Genomic DNA, 23,045 nt, shown 5'->3' with positions numbered 1-23,045 from the left:
AAACAAAGTTTTAATAAAGACCCATTTTAAATCGATTTAGTTCAATACTAAAAATTTCGACTTGGCTTTTTAGTTTATTTGTGCGGAAGCGGCATACTTGTTAAGTACTTACCGATGTATAGCCGCCCTGAGCGACTTCGCTTCCCGCGCGGAATTAAAGTGCTTTTTTAAGAAAATCATATTTATTTCACCAAAAGTTTGAACTAGTATTGACTCGAGTTGTCACATAACTCGCCACAGAGTGAAGTATTGAATTAAAAACTTGAAAATACATCGATTTATTCTAAGAAAAATGGTAATTGGAGGTCAGTGACCTTCAAGAGCTATTTTCAAAGTTTGATCCTACCATAAAAAGTTGTAGAAATCGATTTCCTATTCCCTACGAGATGATGTAGGTTTTATTTGGTTACACCTTCGTATAAATTAAACTCATAATCGGTTAGGTTTTAGTCCACTATTTAGGAGCCGGACTTTCCCTTGATAACTTCATCTATTATTATCTTCAATAAAACTTTTTTTGATAAGCTTTTCTATTTCTGAATATTTTTAAGAAAACTCTGGCATTCATTAAAATTCTCTTAAAACAATTTTTAGATGATTTACAATTAAAACTTTATTTACTTCGATTTTTTATAAATTATAAAGTAGAAGCACTGAAATAGTTCGTTAAAATTTTTTCCGCATCTTTTCTTTTAGCCATGTTGCTCACTTTGGCTCTAAATGTATTGCCTTTCCCAGCTCCTTTTCCTTCTAATAACTGGCATATTCTAAAATTAAAGAAAAAAATTGAGATGAATGCACTATTAGTCCGGGAGGCAGCGTTGCAAATGACAATCATTTTATTCCGATTGATTCTAAGTAAAATTAATTGTTTAGATACATCCAAAAGAAGAATAGCGATTCAGCAAGTTCAACCAACGGGGATAGAGTTGTGAAAAATTGTTTATTGTGTTAAAAAAAAATTTCCAAAAATTTTTTACGCCAATTAAAAATTTATCCAACGATAATTTACATAATGATAATTATTGAAACAATAGTCAGCAGGATTGATAATAGTGGATTACATGTCAGCAGACTACATAAGCCTTGAAAAAAAATTCACTTCATTTTATTTTACGTCAAATGAAACTTTGACAGATCATTATTTACGTTAAAAAAATAAGGAAAAAAAATCAGCAGATAGTCCGCCGGTGGAAAAATCGTCAGCAGGACAATTGAAAGCGCAAAATAGGTATATAACTATGGTAAAAAGCAATCAAATAAATTATTCAGCTGAAAATTTTATCCCTAACGAATATTCTGCTGACCCTTATTTTCATTCAATGTATTGTTTAATGCATCTTCAATCAAAACCATCATCAGCATCAAGGTATGTTAGAAATATATTCCTTTTTTTGTTTTATAAAAGAAAATTTTCAATAAACATAAATAAATTTATCTTTAACTATTACACTATTCCTACGCCTTTGGCGTTAGACATTTCACTGACCTTGAAATACGGTCATTTTGGAGCCTGCATGGGTTCTTCTCTCCCTCAAACATTCCGACATAAAAAGAAGCAACAAAGACAACAACTGCCGAAAGAAAATGACAGAATGATGGTATTCAGTACTACATTCCTGTTGCTCTGACTACAATCCAGGTAGCAAGCTACGATGACTCCTAAAGTTAGTGGGAAAGAGAAACAAAGATATTTTGTTGAATTTTGTATGTATAAACCCCTATTTCCTTGCTCTGAACAGTCACAGCCTGAGCGATCTCAATGCAAAATTCTTAAGTAAAAAATAGGAAAAGCAGAAAAGAAGATTCAATACAAGGATAAGACATTCTATTTGCACGTATGAGTAGCATTTTCATCGAAGAAAATTATTATTCCTTTTGCTGATAACAAATTTATAAACAATACTAAATGTATTTATTTTCAAGGAATTTTTTTCACTAATTTCAATTTATGTTTTTACTCTATTGTATTCTTTTATTTTCTATAAAATCGTTTATGAATAGAGAATGGGTTTTTCACCATTATTAATAATGGTCAATAAACAATTATTTTTTAAATACCATTATCTTTTAATGCATTTTAATCTTTCCAGCTTGGCAGTAGAATCAGCAACAAGCAACCGAAATGAATTAAATATAACTACAGACGATGATGGTGTTGATGATGATGCTGATAGAAGCTACCAAAATCTAGAAAGAGAAGCAGCTGTGGATGATGATGATCTGACTGATGAAGCCGCTGCTATGGATACTTCTGATGAAGATGAACAACAGTCGAATACTGGAAATTCAGCAGAAGACAGATGTAGTGCACAGAATGTAGCCCAAGACGGCGACAACGAGAAAAACGATGCGGTTTGCATATTTTGCAACAAAAAACGAAAAAAAATTCGTGATCGAGAGCAACAATTACAAAAATGTTTAATGGGTAGTGTTATTGATACAATAAAATGTGAAGCTAGTGAAATGGGTGATGAAGATTTAAAAGAAAAATAATTAAAGAGTGTGAAAATAATTCAATTATATTTTATCACAAAGTCTGCCGAACTTATTATAAAAATGCAGCTCATTCGCATATTATCGCGACAACAGGCAAAAAAACTGAGTGGCATGCATCTCGTAATATTCATAAGGCTTTTCAAGAAGTATGTCGCTTTGTTGTACATAATATAATAGAAAAAAACCAATGTTATTATCTTTCATACTTAAAAACCTTATTTATTGATATTGCAAAAAGTCGAGACGTTGATTCTTCCATGAATATTGAGCCACATAATTTAGAAACGAGATTGCTTGATAAATTTCAAAAAAAAAAATTAATATAATTGAAAACAATAATAAAAAATAGTGAAACCTTATCATGGTCATTTAATAAAAAGTGACTTAGATGTATTAGAAAAACAAGATGTTTTAGATCGAGCTGCATTAATTTTAAGGTCAGAAATTAAAAAAATTCATCCCTTGCCAAACGAACCGATCGCTAATGATTTGATTAGAGGAGAATGTGAGATTCCACCAATAGTCGAGGATTTTTATTCAAAATGAATATGCTCTAGCTTTCGTCGTAAAAACGATGCAAATGTCCAAAGAGTCGCCCAATCTTTTTCTGCCGATGTCATTTATGCAGTAACAACCGCTAAAACACATTTCTTTAGGAATGGCCCTGAATGGCTCAACTCACAGCAAGAAAATAATCAACATCATTAATAAGTATGGACATTGCTGTAGTTATACAGTTCTCGAAGAATTGGAAACTGAAGCAACATTTGCCTCCACTCAACAAAATGATGTTTGCTTATGCACGGGGTTAGCATACGATAATTTCGATAGATTCGTAGATACCTCGAGCGGAAAAGATACTTTGCATGACACTGTAGGTAGTATATTTCAAAATATCATTGATCCGGATGAATCTAATTCTGAACATCAAATAATTGATACGCCTGAAGAACCAAATGAAACTTTTTATGAAGAATCACATGAAATTTCTGAAGAATTACACGAAATTTCTAAAGAATCACATGCAATTTCTCAACAAGAAAACAACTTACCAATAAGAGGAGAAGACGACGCACCTTTGATGCCGTTATTTTAGATATAGAATCCTACAACAAAAAGCCCAGATTACGAGTTACTTTAGAACCCATAAAAAGCTCATTTCGTTTACAGATTCCAGATAATATTTTAAAATTTGAACACATTGATCTTGCTTGGATAGTTTGTCATTTTATTGATAAACCCCGTATACCATCTTGGATAGGATTTAATAGTATTTTTCATCAGAATACAAGTGGTAAGCAGAAAATCGCGTATTCAACCACAATAAATTCATTACCAACCAACGCTTCTGTAGTTCTGGAAACTATGAAACAAGCTCTAAAAATTGCATCGGAATGCAATGAACCATACATGGAGATAACTCACGATTTAGCAATTGCTAAAGTTGCTTTACAACTTAAAAGCACTGAAAAACCACGTTTTAATAATTTGTTCATCCATTTGGGGTCTTTTCACATAATGATGGCGTATTTCAAAGCTGTAGGAGTTTATCGAAAATTGTGGAATTACAGATATACTGGTAAATTATGAATTACTAGCAAGTGGCTCAGTTAATAGTTTTATAACAGGAAAACATTTCAACCGTTGCAAAAGATTACACCCCTTATTATCACTTGCCCTTCAGATTTTGCATTTTGAAAGATTCATTGAAGACAAAGAAATCATAATAACTAAGGAAATTAAGAAAGCATTATTAGACTTCATAACAACGAAATCAGAAAACCCAATATCAGATGAAAAATTAATTGCAATTTTAGACGAATATAAAAAATATCAACACTACTGCTCGCACTATAATAATTACATTCGATCGTTATTTTTCACCATAAATAAAAGATTATGAAAATTCAGCGAGAGGTACAGTATCTGGTGAACATTTTAATATAAAAAGTCCGGATCAAGTGCGACCATCAAATTTTGTAAATGAATTGAAGAACATCAACTTCAAGGATGCATTAGTTCAGTTTCTTTGTGAGGATTGGCAACGTGATCATATGGCTCCGTTCATCGGCCAAAAAAAGATTTATGTTAATTATGAATCTTGTTACATATATCAAACAGTAAATGAGAGAGTAATAAAAAGTACGCTTCCAGATTTGCAATGTCCAGTTCACGAAGAAGCTGACACAAAAATAATTTTCCATGTTTGTTACATCGACTTTGATGCACATGTTACCATAAGATGCTCGGACACCGACGTTTTGCTTATATTGTTAGACAATATGCAGCATATTAAGAGCAATTTAAAAATTAATATTCTATTCTATTCTGCTGACTATTGTTTCAATAATTATCATTATGTAAATTATCGTTGGATAAATTTTTAATTGGCGTAAAAACATTTTTGGAATTTTTTTTAACACAATAAAAATTTTTTCACAACTCTATCCCCGTTGGGTGCACTTGCTGAATCGTTATTTATTTTTTAGATGTATCTAAACAATCAATTTTACTTAAAATCAATCAAAGTAAAAGCACCATAAAAATTGCAACACTACCTCCCGGACTATATGCTACAATATAGGGTCTCGGAGATATTGAAATGTAAATAATTTTTTTTCACAATTAAAACTACAAATATCGATTTAATACTGATATTATTATTATTTATATGGGAGACAAGAAGGTGATCTGCCCGTTCTTTCGTTGATATACGCTTTAATCCCGACAGTTTGAAACAGTGGCGTAATTTAATTGAATAACAATACAGTGAATATTTTGTAACGTAAAATCATACTGGGGAATAACTTCTAACTTCATAGCTACGGCAATTTCCTGGAAAATTCTAAACTTGTAACTTACCATGTTTTTCTCCTGAGGTTTTCATTATCATACATATACTATAATAAAACTATTCTGAAGATCTTGCATCACATTCATCTTCCTCAAAATCACTGTCGTTTAACTTAAGTTCCACAACAGAGGAGGAATTTTTGGGTACATCAGTCAGTCTAGGGACTGACTGATATCTCCTTTTCAGTTCTGCAAGAATAACTCGAAAATTTGGCAATATCGAAGAACATCGCGCCTTTCTAGGTCGACATTTCATAAGTTAAATCATGTATTTCGAGGTTTTTCTTAGTTGAAAACTCGAATTTTTTTGCATTTCCCTTGACGTTGTAGTTATAGTTTTTTGTCTTTTAGTGCAGTACGAGAGTTGTTTTCATCTTAATTAATACCAAGTGCTTTTTTAAACATTCAAACAAAAAAAAGATAAAATTAAAAACTAATGCTAAGTAATTACCAAATATCAGCATAGAAAAAACTTGTCAATAAGAGAAAAAAACTACGCTAGAAAATTTACTACAGATATTTAAGCCAAAAATTATTGGACTTGTGGTTGTAAGCAATAAAATGCATGATATTGTTTCCTATGCTCACTTTTTGATATCGTTAAAGCGTAGACGAAAACAGGGTCACCGATATAGAACGCTTAAGTTTGAAGAGATATAATGAAAATTTGTCATAAATCATTAATAGTCTTAAATTTTATGCAGCATTTGAATTGGATCTTCGCGAACATGATGAAAGAAATACTTAGTACGATAATCTTGGCATATTTCTTGGACTTATGTATAAATTTTTCGGTTTAATTAGATACAACATTGAGTGAAAACCTCTCTTTCAAAGAAATAGAGAACAATCTGTTATAGTGCATGCTTGAGATCTGTCAACAACGAATAATTGATAAAATTATTGATTCTCACATCACTTAACATAAAACTCAGTAAAACACACCGTTTAGTTGACTTGTCACGGTCCCGATTTATTCAATGCCATTAAATTGTTGACTGACTTTCGGCTGCTAGATTCTTTCGTCAACAATTATTGAAAAATTTCTATCAACGTTACTTTGAATATTGAATTTTGAATCCTATAAATTTAAAATTTTTTTCAAGAATTAATACAATCCAAAACCACCGAAAAATCTTAATTATTTCCCAGACGATAAATACATACAAAGTATTCGAAAGCTCGGAAAATTAATATTAATATTAAAGTTAGTCCACTTTGGTGTTTTATTGCCACGCTCCCAATAATAAACCGCTCATAATATAGTTGGCATGTTCTTGATATTAGGTATCTTCTGTTTTAAAATTACTTTTTTTTAATTCTTGAAAAATAAAAATTGACGTTTCGACTTCTATTCAAGTCTTTGTCAAAATATGATATTGACACTGACAGTTTGCGTATTTATATCAATCAATCACCTGCATCATCAACATCAAAATAGAAATTTATTTTTTCCTCTGTCCTTACATCACAAATATATAGCAGAAATTAATTACCTAAATTAGTTGTAGTTTTTTTAAAATTTACAAAATAAAGGTATATATTTTACTTAAACTATTTTTAAGTTTTATTTTGTTTATGGTATTGATGACCCTTTAATCTATTTTCTAAATACTGAGAGGTCTGTCCTATATAGCCAGTGTCATAATTAGTACAAGGCACTTGATATATAATATTACTTCTTTTGTTTTTTGGTGTTTCAGATTTTAATTTAGTGAAATATTTGGATAATGTATTATGTCCTTTATGACTTACACTAATATCATATTTATTGAAATAATTCGATAGTTGTTGGGAAAGTCTTTGTACGTATGGTAAGAAAATGTTTTATGTTCTAATATTTCATTTATGTTTTGCTTTTTAATTGATTATAGTATTTGTTTATCCTTTTCTTGAATATCTTGTTTATCATTTTTTCCGGATAATCATTTTCTTTCAATGCAGTTTTTGCTTTTTGAATAGCAAAGCATCTAATTTCATGAGATGAAATATGTTGTAAGCAATCTAATATGTCATTTTTTATACTTACTTGGGTCCTAACGTTGCAATATCTTCCTCATTGCCATATAAAATAACGTTCCCTTCTTTTTTATCATCACCAGTAGACAAAAATAAAAATATATCAGTTGATCCCACTTCTTTGATGAATCTTTGCATAAAATCTATTTCAGCTTCTTTCTTGTGCATGGAAAAATATTTAGGAGCTGGTTGAACACTCTTTAACATGTTAGCATTAAGTACAGCTAAATCTTTTAGTATCGTTTGTAAATTTTTATTAGAGATTTTCAAATTTTTTTGTAATTTTTCTACCAACTCGACATGTAGGGATGCATTGTTACTAAAATATATTTACGGTTCTCACTTTCCTGTTTGAATTAAACATTTGCAGTAGGTACTAATTTTGCCAATAGGAAGGGAAACAAGAAAAATATGATCTACTTAAGTTAGACGTAGGCAATGCTATTATTTCCAAGATTAAAGAATCTGAATCCTTTAGACCAAGCAAAATGAAAATAGGGCAAGAATTTTATTTTGGGCGGGGGGCTGAGGTGGAGAAAATTTGTGGAAGGACTCTCCTATAATGAAGCTTAATTGTTGAAGTTTTATGGAGTAAAAACGTATGTTGCACATTAAAGGTTGTACAATTAAAATAAATTAGATTCCTCACAATATTCCTTTGCTACATTCACGATCTCATGATCATATGCAGCTGGTTTTATAAATGATGGTATAAGACTAAAAAGCTGGGTGAGTTCAGTGTTGGTTGTAGAAAACCTATTCTTCATTTTACAAATGAGAGCATCTGAAAATGCGATGAACACATTTATTCTGTAATAATCACAAGGATTCGAAACATAAGACCGATGTATATGAGCCTTTATAGTCCGAGGACTTTTTATTTCAATGTTGCCAATTTAACAGCTGCATCAAATATGCGATTATAAAAAGTTTCTTCAGAACGATACCAATTCAATATCACAGTATTTGCAATAGCATAACATTCTTGGAGTTTAACATTTGGGCTTTGAAGATCCTCAGTCAAGAGGCATTCCTAAAATGCGAAGAGGGATAATAAATCTGCGTATTCAGAAAAGACACAGGCAGGTTTTGATGTTAGCTTTTCTTTATCAATAACATCTATACAGGTTGGTACTGAATGAAATACTTGTAAAAAAAAGGTAATTGTATCATGCCGTTCAACAAAACGCGTTTCGCACATGCTTATCAATTTATGCCGCTTCTCTTCTGGGTGTTCTTCAATTAAAATGTGTTCCATTTTGGGAGCCCTTTGAGCTGAATCTTTAACCTCTTTAATAATTCCACATGCATTTCTGATCTTCAGTCTATGTATAAAGCCAGAGGTTACAACTGTTTAATTCCCGCTTAAGCGCTTTGAAAATGGTACGCCATATTTAAATCTTCATCATACGCTTGGCCTCTCAAATTAGAAATATCGACTCCCAGTTTTACTAAGATAAGTGCTGATAGTTTTTCTCCAATCTTTGGCTTCAACAAACCCAACAAACATTTCCTTAATGTAGCCAAAATCAATATCAGCAATCAACGAAAATAACTACTTTTTCTGTAATTTATTCCACTACAGCATTCTATAAGCTCGTTTTGAATTATTTTGCTGATAAGTATTGCATTTTTTTGGAGCAGTTTGAAGATGATCGTTTAATGTTGAATCTCCAGCATCAATTTACCTTCATGCACTTCTTTTTCTTAAAAGTCCAAAGTGCCATTATTTCAATGACTATGAAAGCAATATTTTCAGTTCTACACAATAAAGTATCAACTGTGTTATCTGGGTTTTCGTATCTTTTTAAAAACGATAGTTTGTGGTTCTCATTTTTATTATGATCTCTAAACAATTGAATGACATGTTTATACTTTAAAAATTCTCCAGAGGTGTTTTCATGCCAGTCTCTTTGAGCCCAAAAATTACACTTATGCGACAGTAGATACCTTCTTCTTGCTTACTATATGACAACCATGGATTGTCACTCAACTATTTTAAATAAGTATTCTGATTTGTCCGGATTTTATATTAGTAGGAAAAACATAGGACCTACTTGGAACCCAAGATTTTGTTAAAACGTTATAAATTTCATCATCAGTTATATTTTATTTTCCAACATAATTAGCAATGTCATATTTCTCCGATTGAGGATAAATAGGTCTGCTTTCCAGAGGCTGAAGTCATTGGCATCGGTCAGTATGTTTTGTATCTAAGCTGATGCTCGACTTGTCGATGGACCAGCGTTGGCGCCATCTTGCATGTGAACGTCTTCACTTTTACACTTCTTTAGGTTCTTGTAGAAACACGAAATATTTGTCTGTTTAAGTTTAGACATTTCCACAACATAAACAATAATACGCTTAGTTTAACTTGCTGCATACGTTCGTTCGATAAGTAGTTTATAAAAAGAAAACAAAAATAATATTAGCAATTATGAAACAGCGTACACACTGATTAAGTGGTTGACAATGATTGCGAAGAAAGGAAATCAGAACCAACGATAGCGCGTGTTTATTTCAATGAAACGGAATAGGAACAAAAATCAGCTTAAGCTCGAAACCCCCTCCTCCCATAGATCCGGCACTGATCCCTGATGGTAAGGTCTAAGCTTCGCGGAGAGAAAATGGGATTGTAACCCAAAGATCCTACTGTAGATACACGGCAATCATAAGACCAATTATCACATATGGGGCAGAGGTTTGGGGTACTAGAACTAGTTTGAACATCACGAGACACAAAGACTGGCTTGCATCAGCGCAATCGGGGTCATGAGATCATGCCCAACAGCTGCACTAGAAGTGAATTTAAATCTCCCATCTATCCAAATAATATTGAGAAGCGTGGTGGAACAAGCTTCACTCAGAATAATCAGAGACTTAATTAACAAGGAAAAACCGTCCTTAACAAATGACCAAACCTAGGACTAAATACCAAAAAAATGGTACATGGATGGCTCCGAAACAGCAGAAAGAACTGGAATAAGAATGTACGGGCCTAGAACCAAACACTTTAAAAGTCTGGGCAACACACAAAGCATTTTTAAGCAGTTTGATAGCTAAGCAGCTATTAGAGCTATAAACTTCAATACCATAAAATCCATACTAGTTGGGGAATACCTGGATAGGTTAAACGAGCTAAGCAAGAAAAATAAAATAATCTTGCAATGAATTCTAAAATTTCTAAAATGAATAGATGAGCTGTAAACCCCAGTATAGCAGCAAGAAAGTGGGGCACCATAGATTCTTTGGGTTGCGGTGTACATGGTACCTAATCTAATATACATACATATAAACTACACTTACTTTAATATCGTAGTGAGTTTCTTCTCTCTATCTAAACAACTTGCTAATTTGTTCAGTACTCTGTTACCCACTAAGAAATGTAACAATATTTTATTTTTGCGTTTACTTTTCTCTGTATGTAATAATTTGATGCCTTGTAATTGACTAACGTTTGTAACATGAGTTCCACAACACATATTACTATCGATATCACCAATATTTATAACTCTAATATCTCCTTTGTGATCTTCGGGTAAACCCTTCACACTACGAACCTAAAAATATTTACATAAAATAGTGTAGTACCCCAAGGTTTTTACCTCAAATTTAAACAAATGTTTGGTTTTTTTTAGAAGAAGATGTTGCTTTTGATTTTCTTATTTTATATATATTCAATTTGTACCTTTAATTGAAGCCAAATAAGCACTGAAAAATATATACGAGGGTTGACTGAAAGTTTCCGACCTAGTTATAAGATATTTTTCTTCCTTAATTTTTAATGTCAATCTAGCCTCTTTCCAAATCTATACACTTAATCAAGCATTTAAGTATACGATAGCGTCTCCTTCTAATTTTTTTTATTACAAGTTTTTATTAACAATCAGAATATTTTTTACATTCTATAGGTTAATTTGCTCGCTAGTGATGATTCTCCCTGGGATAACTTCTTGTACAGTGTGATTTGTTACATACCATGGGGCATCTACTAGCTGACGGAGTATTTTAGATCTTTGAATAATATTTGTATTAGATTTGGAAGCGCAACTCCACAGCTCTATTCCATATGTCCATATAGGCTTGATGACAGAATTGTAGATAAGGACTTTGTTTGGATTTGCGTTTTCTCCCTATCAATCAATGTTGCTTTTATATCAAGTTGTTTTCTTTTTTTTTTGCGACGTGTTGTTTTCAGTTAAGTTTTTTGTCTACGTGGATTCCTAAGTATTTGTCACTATCTGCTTGAGGTATTTCCTTATCGTTTAATTTAACTGGCGGACATGTACGTAGCGTGAATTTTAAATTTATTGATTTGGTCTCATTAACTTTAATCCTCCATTTTTGTAGCCACTCCTGTAATTGGTCAAGATGAGCCTGTTTGTGGTTCTTGTTCAGTAGAGAGGATGACTGTATCGTGAGCAAAAGTTCCTGTTTTTGTATACTATGTCTCTGGTATATCTGATGTATACAGTATGTAAAATAGTACGCTACTATAGTAAAATACTATAGTAAAATTTTCGGACCTTTCCTCATTAACTTTTGTTTGGAAGGTTCTTTTGGTTGAGTAAGATTTCAGAAGTGGGTAGTTGTTTGGGGGAATGGTTCTTTTAATTTTGTATAGCAGCCCTTGATTTCACACTGTGTCAAAAGCCTGTCCAATATCAAGGAAAAACAGCAGAGCAGTATTCTTTGTTTTCCAGGACTTTATTTATTTTCTGTGTGAGTCGGTGGACTTGTTGCACTGTCGAATATTTTTGTCGGAATCCAAATTGAAGGCAGAGGATCCAATTCTCTGAAGGTAAGTCTTCAGTTATTCTATATAGTAGTAATATTCCAAGAAGTTTGGATATTATAGGTAGAAGGCTTATTGAACGGTATGGTGATACGTTGGTTGGGTCTTTGCCTGGCTTACCAATCAAAATGATTTGAGCAACTTTATATGATTTTGGCCAGTATCCGATTCTCAGAATTGCATTGTAAATGTATGTTAGCATGACTACCCTTTTTTGTGACTTTTTTGCAATTTCTCGCTCAAGTTCATCAAACAATAATGCATATCCTCGCCCTCTGCAATGAACTGTCTTGATTGTTTTTTCGTTTCAGGAATGTAGTGGTGAATCTAGGTTTCATCTGCCGCGTTAATAAGGCCTGGTATATGTTCATTCAAATACGCTTTTGGTACAATAATCCTCAGGCTCAATTTTGCTCATACGGCCACGTTTGAACTCAGCTCCCCAAATTCACGATTGTAAATGATGATGTAAAGTGTCCGTACCCAGTGTCTAACTTCTCTCTTATTTGTGTAGATGTATTGCCTGAAAGCATGTGCAAATATATTTCCCAACTTACATTGATAAGTCGTAGTACATCTTTAGGTTGAGGTCGTTAACTTTTCAGACAGCCCAATAAAAATTAACGCATAATTTGTTAGGCGGTCAAGACATTATATAAGTTATTTTGGTATTTATACTAGTTTTTTTGGCTCTGGGAAATTCAAAAATCATTTGATTCCAATTATTTTGTGGCGCATTCACGAAAAACTTGGAGAAATAAAAAAATTAATTATTTAATCAGTGCTTTAAATGATCAAGTAAACCACTCTGTGACTTATAATTATCGATAACTAAGGAAACCCAAATATGCAAACCACATATTTTGCATATTTTTCTTTTTTGAAATAGTTGCATATATCCTTAGTAAATAGTATACGAGGGTTGCTACTAAAGTTTTGAGATATGATGTCAAATTTGACATGTCCATCCTAATGTCTGACATTTTTAATGGTGAATGTACTCAGAACCTGTTCAACGTGGATAAAACTAAGGGCAGTGTCCCGATAAACTCGCTTTGATTTTAGTGATGAAGCACCATCTTGAGCCACCGTGGTTCACTGGTTTTCCGACTCCAATAGTGGTCACAATTCGCTACAGGATGAATTTCGTGAAGGTCTTCCACAATCGGCTATTGTTACCAGAAAATATAGATGATGTGCGTAAACTGATATTGCCAGATCGTCATGTGACATACTGTGAGATTGATGCATATTTGGGCATTAGTTCCACTCGCGAACATTCAGCATTGCATGAACATTTGGGTTTTGAAAAGATTTTTTTTCGTTGGATACCGCTTGTGACAATCGCTCAAAAAATCATGGGTCTTTAAAGGGGAACCAAATCCAACAAAAGTTGTTAGCGCCCGAAGAACTTTGAAGTAAATGGTCGTCTGTTTTTTCGGAATAACTGCGTATGTCGCCACCGTTCTTTAAAGCAACGTAACACAGTCAATTCTAAATGGTACACCAGCATTTGTTTGTCAAAAGTGTCGAAAAATCAGAGAAACCAATCGCAGAAGACAAATCATTCTACACCACGACAATGTGAGCTCTCACACATAAGTTAAAACAAAAACGTTTTTGAACAGTCAATACATCAAATTGATGGACCATCCGCTGTATAGTCATTATTTGGCACCCAATAATTTTTTCTTATTCCCGCAGATCAAAAAAAAATTGCGAGGCCAACGTTCATCTACATCTGAAGAAGCAGTTGATGCGTTCAAATCACATGATTTGGAGGTACCTCAATTGGAATGGAAAAATGCTTCGACAATTGGGTCAAACGCATACATACAAAGGTGTATTGATCTTAATGGAGAATATGTTGAAAAACATTTGTTTTTATTTGTTTACCTCAAAGCTTAAGAAGCATCCCTCTTATTGTGCATAATTGAACTAATTTTGAAAGATGTGGACCGTTTCAAGAAAAAACAATTTTATAAATCAGCTATTCAAAAACAATTGTATGCGACATTTTTTTATTTTGTACCAAATGATTATGGATGATTTACAGAACTATCCGTGCTTCCTTAATGAAGTTAATTATAGTATTCAAAGTTTTAAAAAAGAAATATATAAATTAGATATAACTGTTTCATTTTTCTTGCAATATAGAAAAATATGATTCACATCACCGATGGATACGTTGTCAGGGCTGCAATAAGGGAACCGTAGAATACCCAATTTATGAAGGACCACCAGAAAACAACAATGGTTTAATTTATGCGCGTTAAAGTTTCTGTGCATTTTTTACTATAATTAAAATATATTGTGTGGAATGCTATTTAGTAGATTTTGATGAAGCTAGAAATGGGAACTTTCTAATGTTTTAATGAGGTTATTGTAAACTTCTCGCTATCTGACTTTGATAGATGTTTTATGCTGGCTAATTACACCAGCTTGAAAGAAAAATTGGAAATTAATTAGTTAAGAATTGCGGCGTTTTAAATTTCGATGTTTCTTTTAAAAAACATTAAATTCTATAAAATAAATTCTTTTTCATGCAATTTTTTAGATCATTTCCGTATAAAACGCTCTGTATTTGATTATTTGTTTTTCAGCTAAAAATTGTTTAATGGTGGTTATTTAATTTCTGTCAAAACTGCTTGGTTAGTAGATGATATCATTAGCCACAAGTTTTTAAGGCTTTCTATTGAATGCGGTGAATAATTAAAAGTTTTTTTTAAGATGTTGCGCCATATAATATACACCCATAGCCCTATATGGAACGAAGGTGAGCCTTGTAGAATGTACACGCAAGGTTTGAGTCTGCTCCTCATTTCCTTTTGGAAACTATTCTAAGCAGATTAAAAAACTTTCTCGCATTGGTTTTGAAACATAATTGATGTGGTTCGTCCATAGTAAGACTAAGTCTAGATATTTGATTTCGTCAATAGATGGAATCGTGAAATCAACCAGGTAAGTAGCTCTAGCAGTCTTAATTCCATGTCGAGTGAAATATACCAAAACAGTTTTATCCTGTTAAAAACTGAATCTATATCATTTAACCAAGTTATTGGTAGCTGCATACATTCTCTCATGGCTTCTAAACGTTGCTCATAAGAATCATGGATGAAGTAAAAACATAGATAGTCCACGTATTGAATCATGTTAAATTTACCATCTACTAACTTCTGCAGATCTGCAATGTAAATGTTAAATAAGGTGGGGCTCAAAATAGATCCCTGAGGTAAGTCGTTATATACTGTATGAGCACCATGTAAAACGTTAACCTTTCAAAGGTTTTTGTGACACACTAAAACCTTTGAGATGGCACGGAATGCTGATAATAATCCAGGGTCTTTATTAGGTTTAGGTATGATATTTTTAAAGCAATCAGAGTACTTTTGGTTCCTCCACCAGTCATTAAATAATTGCAATAAGAAAATTTTTACGGAATTAGATAAATTATAATTTATTTTATATGAAGTCATGTAGACTGGGAGCAGTGTTGATATTTTTTAATTTCTAAATCCAGTTCAATTTTATTACAGCTCTCAAGAAACTTATTTTGAAGCACGTAATCAAACGGTTCAAAGAATATGCTTATACCCAGTATGAAATTCAAAATAAAAAACCTCAGCTCCGAGTTCTGTTGGACGGTCTGCATAGGGTGTACACCAATTTGTGTCGGCTCTTATTAATTTTGTGCTTTAGAGGAAATAACATCGATTTGTGCTGTGCGGAATTGAAGTATTTTATATATTTTTATTAGTAAAATTCCTAAGGTCAATTCTGCGTCAGTATGGAATAAGCCATACAAAGAGCTACTTATGGATATGAGAAAACTGTACTATTCCGCATGCGTTGAAATAGTAATTATAATTTTTGTATTTACAATAAAAAAGGGTGGTATGAAATCTGTTGTTATGTGTTATTTTTTTGAAAACATATACAATGAAAGTACATAGAAAGGTACAGGGTGTTTCAGTTTTTTGTTTTCTATCTATATTTTTTGAATGTTGAATTTATTTGTTACGAATTTGAATCTGAAGAATTTGAAGTATTGGTATTGTTGTTTCTCAATTTCTCACTACACCAGCACTCACAATTCTGACACGCGCTTCGGAAACTGAAGGTAAATAGTTTACCTTCAGTCTCTGAAGACGATAACTTGGTTATTGAAACGCGCGACAGACAGTGTAATTATGAGTGTTGGTGTAGTGGTGGTTGATTGTCGCGAAACGAGTCCCAGAGAAAACTGAATTTTCAATTTTTTATTTTTTTCTCGCAAGAAAATTATTTATTTCAAACGGAACTTTGCGAAAGTACGTAATTATTTTTGAAACATTTTTTATTTTTTTTATTTTGATGTACTATTTTTTTTTCGGCGAGATGTCTACTTTTAAACGGTATATCGATCTTAAAGCTTTATTGTTATTTAGAAGTTTGAGAAAAACCGAGATTTTTGTCGATTTTTCATAATTTTTAATTTTACAGCATATTTATATTAATAATTCAGAATAGTTTAATGAAAAAACTAACTTTGGCATAAAATGAATACATTTGAATGAAGTTAATCACAGAATGGTGTGATATAATACACATGTGATAAAATACAACATACAATTTATTCATATTGGCTACAAAATCTTGGCTATATTTCCAAATATTTACTTTATTAATATTGGTTATGTACCTATGCTTATAAAAAAATCAATAAAATAATTGTTGAAATCTAATCAATTTCAGGCCTCTTTTGTTGTTGTGGTTTGATTTCTTCATTGATCAAAGTCTTAAACTATTAAATCAGAATCACTTAAATCTACAAATACATCTCTATCTCTATTTGAACAAGTCTCAGTGCATGTATTGATTGATACTTTTTAAGCCGTGTTTTTGGTAGCCACATCTTTAATTATTGCATCCACTTTCATAAGTAGCGAATACAACTTTCTGGGAATTAAGTCGAAACTGTCAGAGATATATTTCGGTACGATTCCAACCAAGTTTGCAATTGATAATAAGCTCTGTAGGAGTGTAGTGCAGCTGCTTCTTCAGTTGGAGTTTTTTTTTCTAATTTAAAAATGGATTTGTTTTTACTTATGTAAATAGTAACTGTAATTTCAGATCCCTTTTTTGTTATGGTTATGCGATGTGCATATTTTTGATAATAAACACTAGACGTATAGACATTTACTAATACAACAGAATTGCTGTTCTTATGCAGGCTTACTTTATCCTACCCCCCACAATTCCCACCTTTCAGTTGTTTTGAGCGGGCACTTCAAATACCTGTATGCGGTAGAATTTTAAATTTGTTACAATTTTTTTTCTTTGAATACGTAACAGTGTTTTCTTATTTTTTATATTATTCCATTTTAGCGTTGTTTCCAATGAGTAAATTCGTTTGACTTAATTCATTTTATACCAAAGTAAGTAAAATATTATGAATTATTAGCATAAATATGCTAAAAATTGAAAACAGAGATAAAAAACCGATGATTCGAAAAAATTTTTTTTCGGTTTTTCTCAATTTTATGATGTTAAATAATAATAATTTATTAAAAACGATTTACGATTGGAAAGTAAATATATCGATGAAAAAATAAGCACTAGTAGAATATCAAAATAAAAAAAAATCAATAAAATTCTTCGCCGAAGATGTGTTTTTTCGGAAAAATGGTAAAATCTCGAAAAATATTCATTTTCCATAATTGAAAAAAATTCATTCTTTCTATGTTCAAATAATTAAGTACTTTCACAAAAATAGACAAACAGAAAAAGTGCTATAGAGTGAAACAAGTGTAAGTGCAGTAAAATTAGACAAAAATAAGTGTCAAAAATGTGGATATATATCAACAAAAATATCATTTCAAAAGCATGAGTGTAATAATGAGGCAAAGAAGAAAAGGAATTTCAGAGCAAAATTCATAAGGTAGTACATGAGATCGAAAACAATTCTAGTTCAACTGAGAGTGTGGTGAGAATGAGTTTTTTGCGAATGCTGTGTCCAGGCATGAAAGTAAGAGAAATTCAAAAAAGCTGGACGAAACAGATTATTTATTTTTAATTATCCTGTAGAGTTCAAGTTAGATACAAGGGTAGAAATAAGTGTCATACCAAAGTATGTTTTTGAATCTATTACTTCTACAATAGAAGTCTGGAAGTTTTACATTGGTTTGGTTCCATATGGTAGTTCAAACTTTAGATTAGATACCTTGGAGGAAGTCAGATTAACATGTACAGTAAATAATACTTCAGTTAAAATATTGTTTGCTGTCGTTAATGCTAGAAAGTTGATACCATTACTCTGTCTTCAAGACTACATTAGGCTTTAGTGAAACGACTTGATAGCGTAGTAAATAGCAAAAATAATCTCAAGTTGTTGTTAAGTATTACTGATGTAGAAGAGGAATTTCTAGAGGTATTTGAAAAATCGGGTGAATTTCTCAGCCAATCATATTTCACTAAAAGACAATGCTACACCTAAAATACTACCAATTAGAAGGGTATCAAAAATTCTACATAATAGATTACTTAAAAAGTTGAATCATCTAGAAAGTAAAACTATAATTAAAGAAATAAAATGGAGTCTTGTGGCTTGTGTACTCGATGAAAAAAGTGCTGATTTATGTATCTTTGGTACGTTCTTTGGAAGATACAAATTTTTAAGTATGCCTTTTGGAATATCATCTGTCCCAGAGGTATTTCAAAAGAAAAAATTATGAATTATTTGGTGATCTTGAATGTGTAAGAATCTATTTTAACCATCTTATTGTTATAGACTCCAACGAATTGACAATTTAAAAAACGAAACGTTTCCTATGGCATATTTTTTCCAAGCAAGGTATTAGTGCTGACCAAACCTAAATGAAAGCGATTTTGGAAATGAAAGGTCCTGAAAACGAAAACTGAATTGTTGAGGATTTTGGGAATGATGAAGTTCCTGGCTAAATTTATTCTCAATTTATCCAAAATTTCTGCCCTCTAGTAAACTCACACGAAATATTCAGTGGCATTGGAATGATACTCATAAGTCATCCTTAAATCAACTAAAACATTTACTCACATTTCCGCCAGTATTAAAATTTTTTATCCTGAAAAGGAAATTGTGCTTAAGGTTAATGCTTCCAAAAATGGTCTTAGTGCATGCTTGCTACAGAAAAATCAGCCATTTGGATTTGACTCTAGAAGCCTTACTGTTACTGAGCAAAATTATGTACAAATGGAAAAAGAAACAGTGGCCATCTTATTTGGCATCCAATAGTTTCACTTATTTATTTATGGTTTAGATATCAAATTGTATAGTGACCATAAGCCTTTAGAAGCCAATCAGTTCATGCCATTATGCAGTATATTCCAATGTAGGACAAAAGAAAGAAACAATTTAAGGCTGAAACTGGCAATGATTTTAAATTAAGTTTGGTAATAAAATACATTGATGAGGATTGGCCAAAGACATCATAAAATACCCAACTGTGTAAGACTTTATTCAAAATTAAGATGAGGTAAGAAAGTTAATGAAAGATAAAAAATGGATGAAATACTGAAATACAAAAACTAGATTATTAAAAATATGAAGCAATAAGATACCAAATCAAATATCAATTAAAGCAAAAGACACCAAAGAAAACTTACGGATAAATTTTGGACACGGAATGACACAAAACTATAGAAAAAATCAAAAATTATTTTATAGAACATTAAATCAATTGAGAAAAAGGAATATAATATGATAAATATAAAAGACAAGAAAGAAAATATAAAAATGAAGTAAGAGTATTTCAAGGACCTTACAAATGTAAATAATGAGGATGAGTTGATGGAAAGAAATAGGCGGCAATGGAGTTTTCGAAGATATAAGGAAAGAAGAAATAGTAGTTGCAATTAAAACATTAAAGTTAAAAAAATACGCCCGGAAAAAACGATCAAATATTATTACTGTTCACATATTAGGTATTTTGTGTCTTTTTGTAGATGATTACTTGATAAAAAAGTACCAATTATAATATGTTGGTGACCATCTACTACAATTGTTGGTCAGTATAACACAAGCTGTTTCTCTAGGTTATAAGACCTACCAAATCTTTTACTTAATTATTTAAAAAAAACGATGATGGTATGTAATGAAGAATCTTTAAATCTGATTGTACGAATGATTGTTAATCAAATTGTGGTAGCTGTGGTATCAGAAGATAGCAAAATATCAAAAATAAATAGAATAGCATTATATAGTGATGACAATTTGGAAGAAAAGTGAAAAGAACATGATACTACACCAAACATACAGAATTATTTGAACATTCTTATTGAAATTGGTAACGTGCTGACTATCAGTGAGACGACGGCTTTATTTTTTGATAGTGTCTTTTTTTAATTTAGTCATTACGGAGATCATTCTCAAATGAAAAAGGTACATAAAATTTCTACAAAAACCAAAAAAATATGAAAAACCAACATTTTAGTATAATTTTTTCAGTTAATTAGTTTTTTTCATGTGGATTGAAAAACAAATATAAAAACTTTATTTAATCACTTATTTAAAAAAGTATCATCAATTAGATGTCAATGATTGAACCTGAAACTAAAGGTTCTTTTTATTCCAGTTAATTTTTTTTATAAATCTACCTTAAAAGCAAAGATTTGAATGGGATAATTTTCTTAAAGGAACCAAAGTTAATTACTTTAAATTACCTCATCATATAATTCTTTTGGTATATCTTTTGGATATACGGTCACTGTAACCTCTAGTCCTTCCCTTATCAATTCATTAACCATATTTTCTACTAATTGAATGTCCTTATCAAATAACATAGGAATATCTACAAAATACCCACACAACAATATTTTTATTCTTATTTTTGACTATAAAATGACTAGTTACCTAATTCAACATAAGAATCTTCTTCTCCTAACCACCAAGATACAGTTTCAGCTGAAAATTTTTGTTCAAGTACGGCAGACAATAAATGTTGACCTGAATGTTGCTGCATGTGATCAAATCTTCTTTCCCAGTCAACTTTTTGTTTAACAGAAGTACCAATTTCCAGGGGTTGAGAAATAAAGTGAATTGCTTTATCTTCTTTCCTAACAATTTTTTTAACTGGAATATCTTCTATTAATCCATAATCACAAGGCTGAAAATATAAAACCATAATAATGGTAGCGGCCTATAAATGTCGATAGTAAGTTCATACCTGCCCTCCCCCTTCAGGAAACAATATTGTATCTTCCAGAATAACTGCATAATACTCAATAGTTTGTACATTACCGTCAACCACTTCATCAACAAATACTTTGTTGCATTCAATAACTTTAGAAGTGAACTGAAAATTATAACTGATACAATTACACATGTTGAAAAAATACGGTATAATTGATTGTTGTAAATTTCGAAGTTCATATAAAAAGATAATATATCACATTATTGTCTTTATAAAATCTCATGAATATGAGACTTAATGTAACAATAAAGGGGGCTGAGAAACAGTGTTCTATTTTATCAACTATATAAGAGGTTGTTTATATAATACGTATTAATATACACTTATAAAATAGTTTTTAAGCATTGAGATTCCTTATTTAAATGAGAATCGAGGAATACAAATCTATATTGTAATCATAATTCTTAGCACCAAAAAATTTTTGTTTTTATCATAAGTGAATATTCATGATAAGATTTAGAATCTTCATAAACTAAAGGATAAAATAATTTTAGATACCTCTTTTAAAAAAGAATCATCTTGGCACTTAAATACCATGATATCCTATTCGCAATAAGAAATTTGCCAGTATAGGGATTATCAATAATTAACTAAAAATTATACACACTTCTTCTTCTTCTTCTTTGTGATGATGGGCTCAATCCTTAGATTATTCACCCAGCTAAGTTAAGATTCCTGCAATTTAATTTAACTGTCGAGAGTTGCAAATATTAAGGTGCGATTTCATGAAGGCAACCGACAACCAGCAACCGCAACTAAAAATGGTAGGGGGGGAAGGCTTCTGTAGTTGAATTATTCCATCTGCGGCGACAAATCACCAGGTGTTGTCGCACGTTGCTGGCTTATGGGAGAGATTCCATGAAGAGAGAATACATCAATCACATTTCTTTGGAATAGACGCTATTTTAACATAACAGCACTGCTCTTGTATGTCAACAGTTTCAAACGCACTTACAGGCTTTCATCACTTTTGATTACGGTTGCTGGTTGTCGGTTGCTAGTTGCCTTCATGAAATCGCGCCCTTATTGTGCCTGACTCATAGTCATCACTCCAGCCATGTGAAATTATCAAATTTAACAGTTTGTTTTCTTTAAAAAAGCAAATATTAAAACTGAGCTGCCACTAAGCAAGCAATTAAGCATACTAAAATAAAATCTATTTCTAATGTCACTTCCAATGCTGTTTGTTTGTGTCAAACTCCCTATTTTCCCGCACATGCACCGAAGCGAGTCAACCACTCCAATTCTATAAAGATGCTCTTGAGTTCCACAATTACTCAACCTCATTCCACACATCATGGTGATTCAGACACTATCCAAATTCACTTAACAAAACCACGATTTTTGATTGATTTCCCCTTTCTATTTGAACATCTTGACAGCTGCCCATTCCTCATTTCACAGATCCCTTATTTCATTTTTGATGAAAGGTAATAAATCTTTGTAGTCAGTTTCTCAAAAATTAATATTGTTTTCATTAAGAATTTGCTTCGCATTTTTATCTGCTTCTTCATTGCCGTGAATCCCCGTGTAGCTAGGTTTCCAAGCCAATCCAACTTCTATTCCCATTTGCTTGGCTTCCCATAGATGTTGTCTTGTTATTAACTATTAAGAATTCTGTGCTGCTATCTAGTCCAAATCTTTTTATTTTTTGTATTGCGCTATTCGAA

General features: G+C 31.7%; 2 protein-coding genes across 2 annotated transcripts; one reads left to right on the top strand and one right to left on the bottom strand.

Moving 5' to 3' along the window:
- Positions 1-587: 587 nt before the first annotated feature.
- LOC130892848 (alanyl-tRNA editing protein Aarsd1-B) lies at positions 588-22,141 on the bottom strand. Its single transcript, XM_057798521.1, has 7 exons — positions 21,874-22,141; positions 21,349-21,477; positions 21,036-21,288; positions 20,846-20,973; positions 10,678-10,931; positions 7,382-7,690; positions 588-767 (listed from the first exon to the last, which is right to left on the bottom strand). The coding sequence occupies exons 1-7, from the start codon at positions 21,910-21,912 to the stop codon at positions 638-640; spliced, it is 1,242 nt and encodes a 413-aa protein (XP_057654504.1). The 5' UTR covers positions 21,913-22,141; the 3' UTR covers positions 588-637.
- Positions 1,047-2,540, top strand: LOC130892849 (uncharacterized). Its single transcript, XM_057798522.1, has 2 exons — positions 1,047-1,369; positions 2,094-2,540. Exons 1-2 carry the CDS (start codon positions 1,242-1,244, stop codon positions 2,494-2,496), a joined length of 531 nt encoding a protein of 176 aa, XP_057654505.1. The 5' UTR covers positions 1,047-1,241; the 3' UTR covers positions 2,497-2,540.
- Positions 22,142-23,045: the final 904 nt, after the last annotated feature.

The sequence above is a fragment of the Diorhabda carinulata genome, chromosome 4 (genome assembly GCF_026250575.1).
Source record: "Diorhabda carinulata isolate Delta chromosome 4, icDioCari1.1, whole genome shotgun sequence".
Classification (NCBI taxonomy): Eukaryota; Metazoa; Arthropoda; class Insecta; order Coleoptera; family Chrysomelidae; genus Diorhabda; species Diorhabda carinulata.
Note: the sequence above shows the minus strand (reverse complement) of the source record. Positions and strands in the feature narration are given on the sequence as shown.

What these genes read in the sequence shown, in the direction of transcription:
- LOC130892849 (XM_057798522.1), top strand. Translation starts at nt 1,242, where the DNA reads ATGGTAAAAAGCAATCAAATAAATTATTCAGCTGAAAATTTTATCCCT. An exon ending in AAACCATCATCAGCATCAAG is followed by an intron (nt 1,370 to 2,093) that starts GTATGTTAGAAA and finishes TAATCTTTCCAG; the next exon opens with CTTGGCAGTAGAATCAGCAA.
- LOC130892848 (XM_057798521.1), bottom strand. Translation starts at nt 21,912, where the DNA reads ATGGTATTTAAGTGCCAAGATGATTCTTTTTTAAAAGAG. An exon ending in ATGATTCTTTTTTAAAAGAG is followed by an intron (nt 21,478 to 21,873) that starts GTATCTAAAATT and finishes TATAATTTTCAG; the next exon opens with TTCACTTCTAAAGTTATTGA. An exon ending in TTCCTGAAGGGGGAGGGCAG is followed by an intron (nt 21,289 to 21,348) that starts GTATGAACTTAC and finishes TTATATTTTCAG; the next exon opens with CCTTGTGATTATGGATTAAT.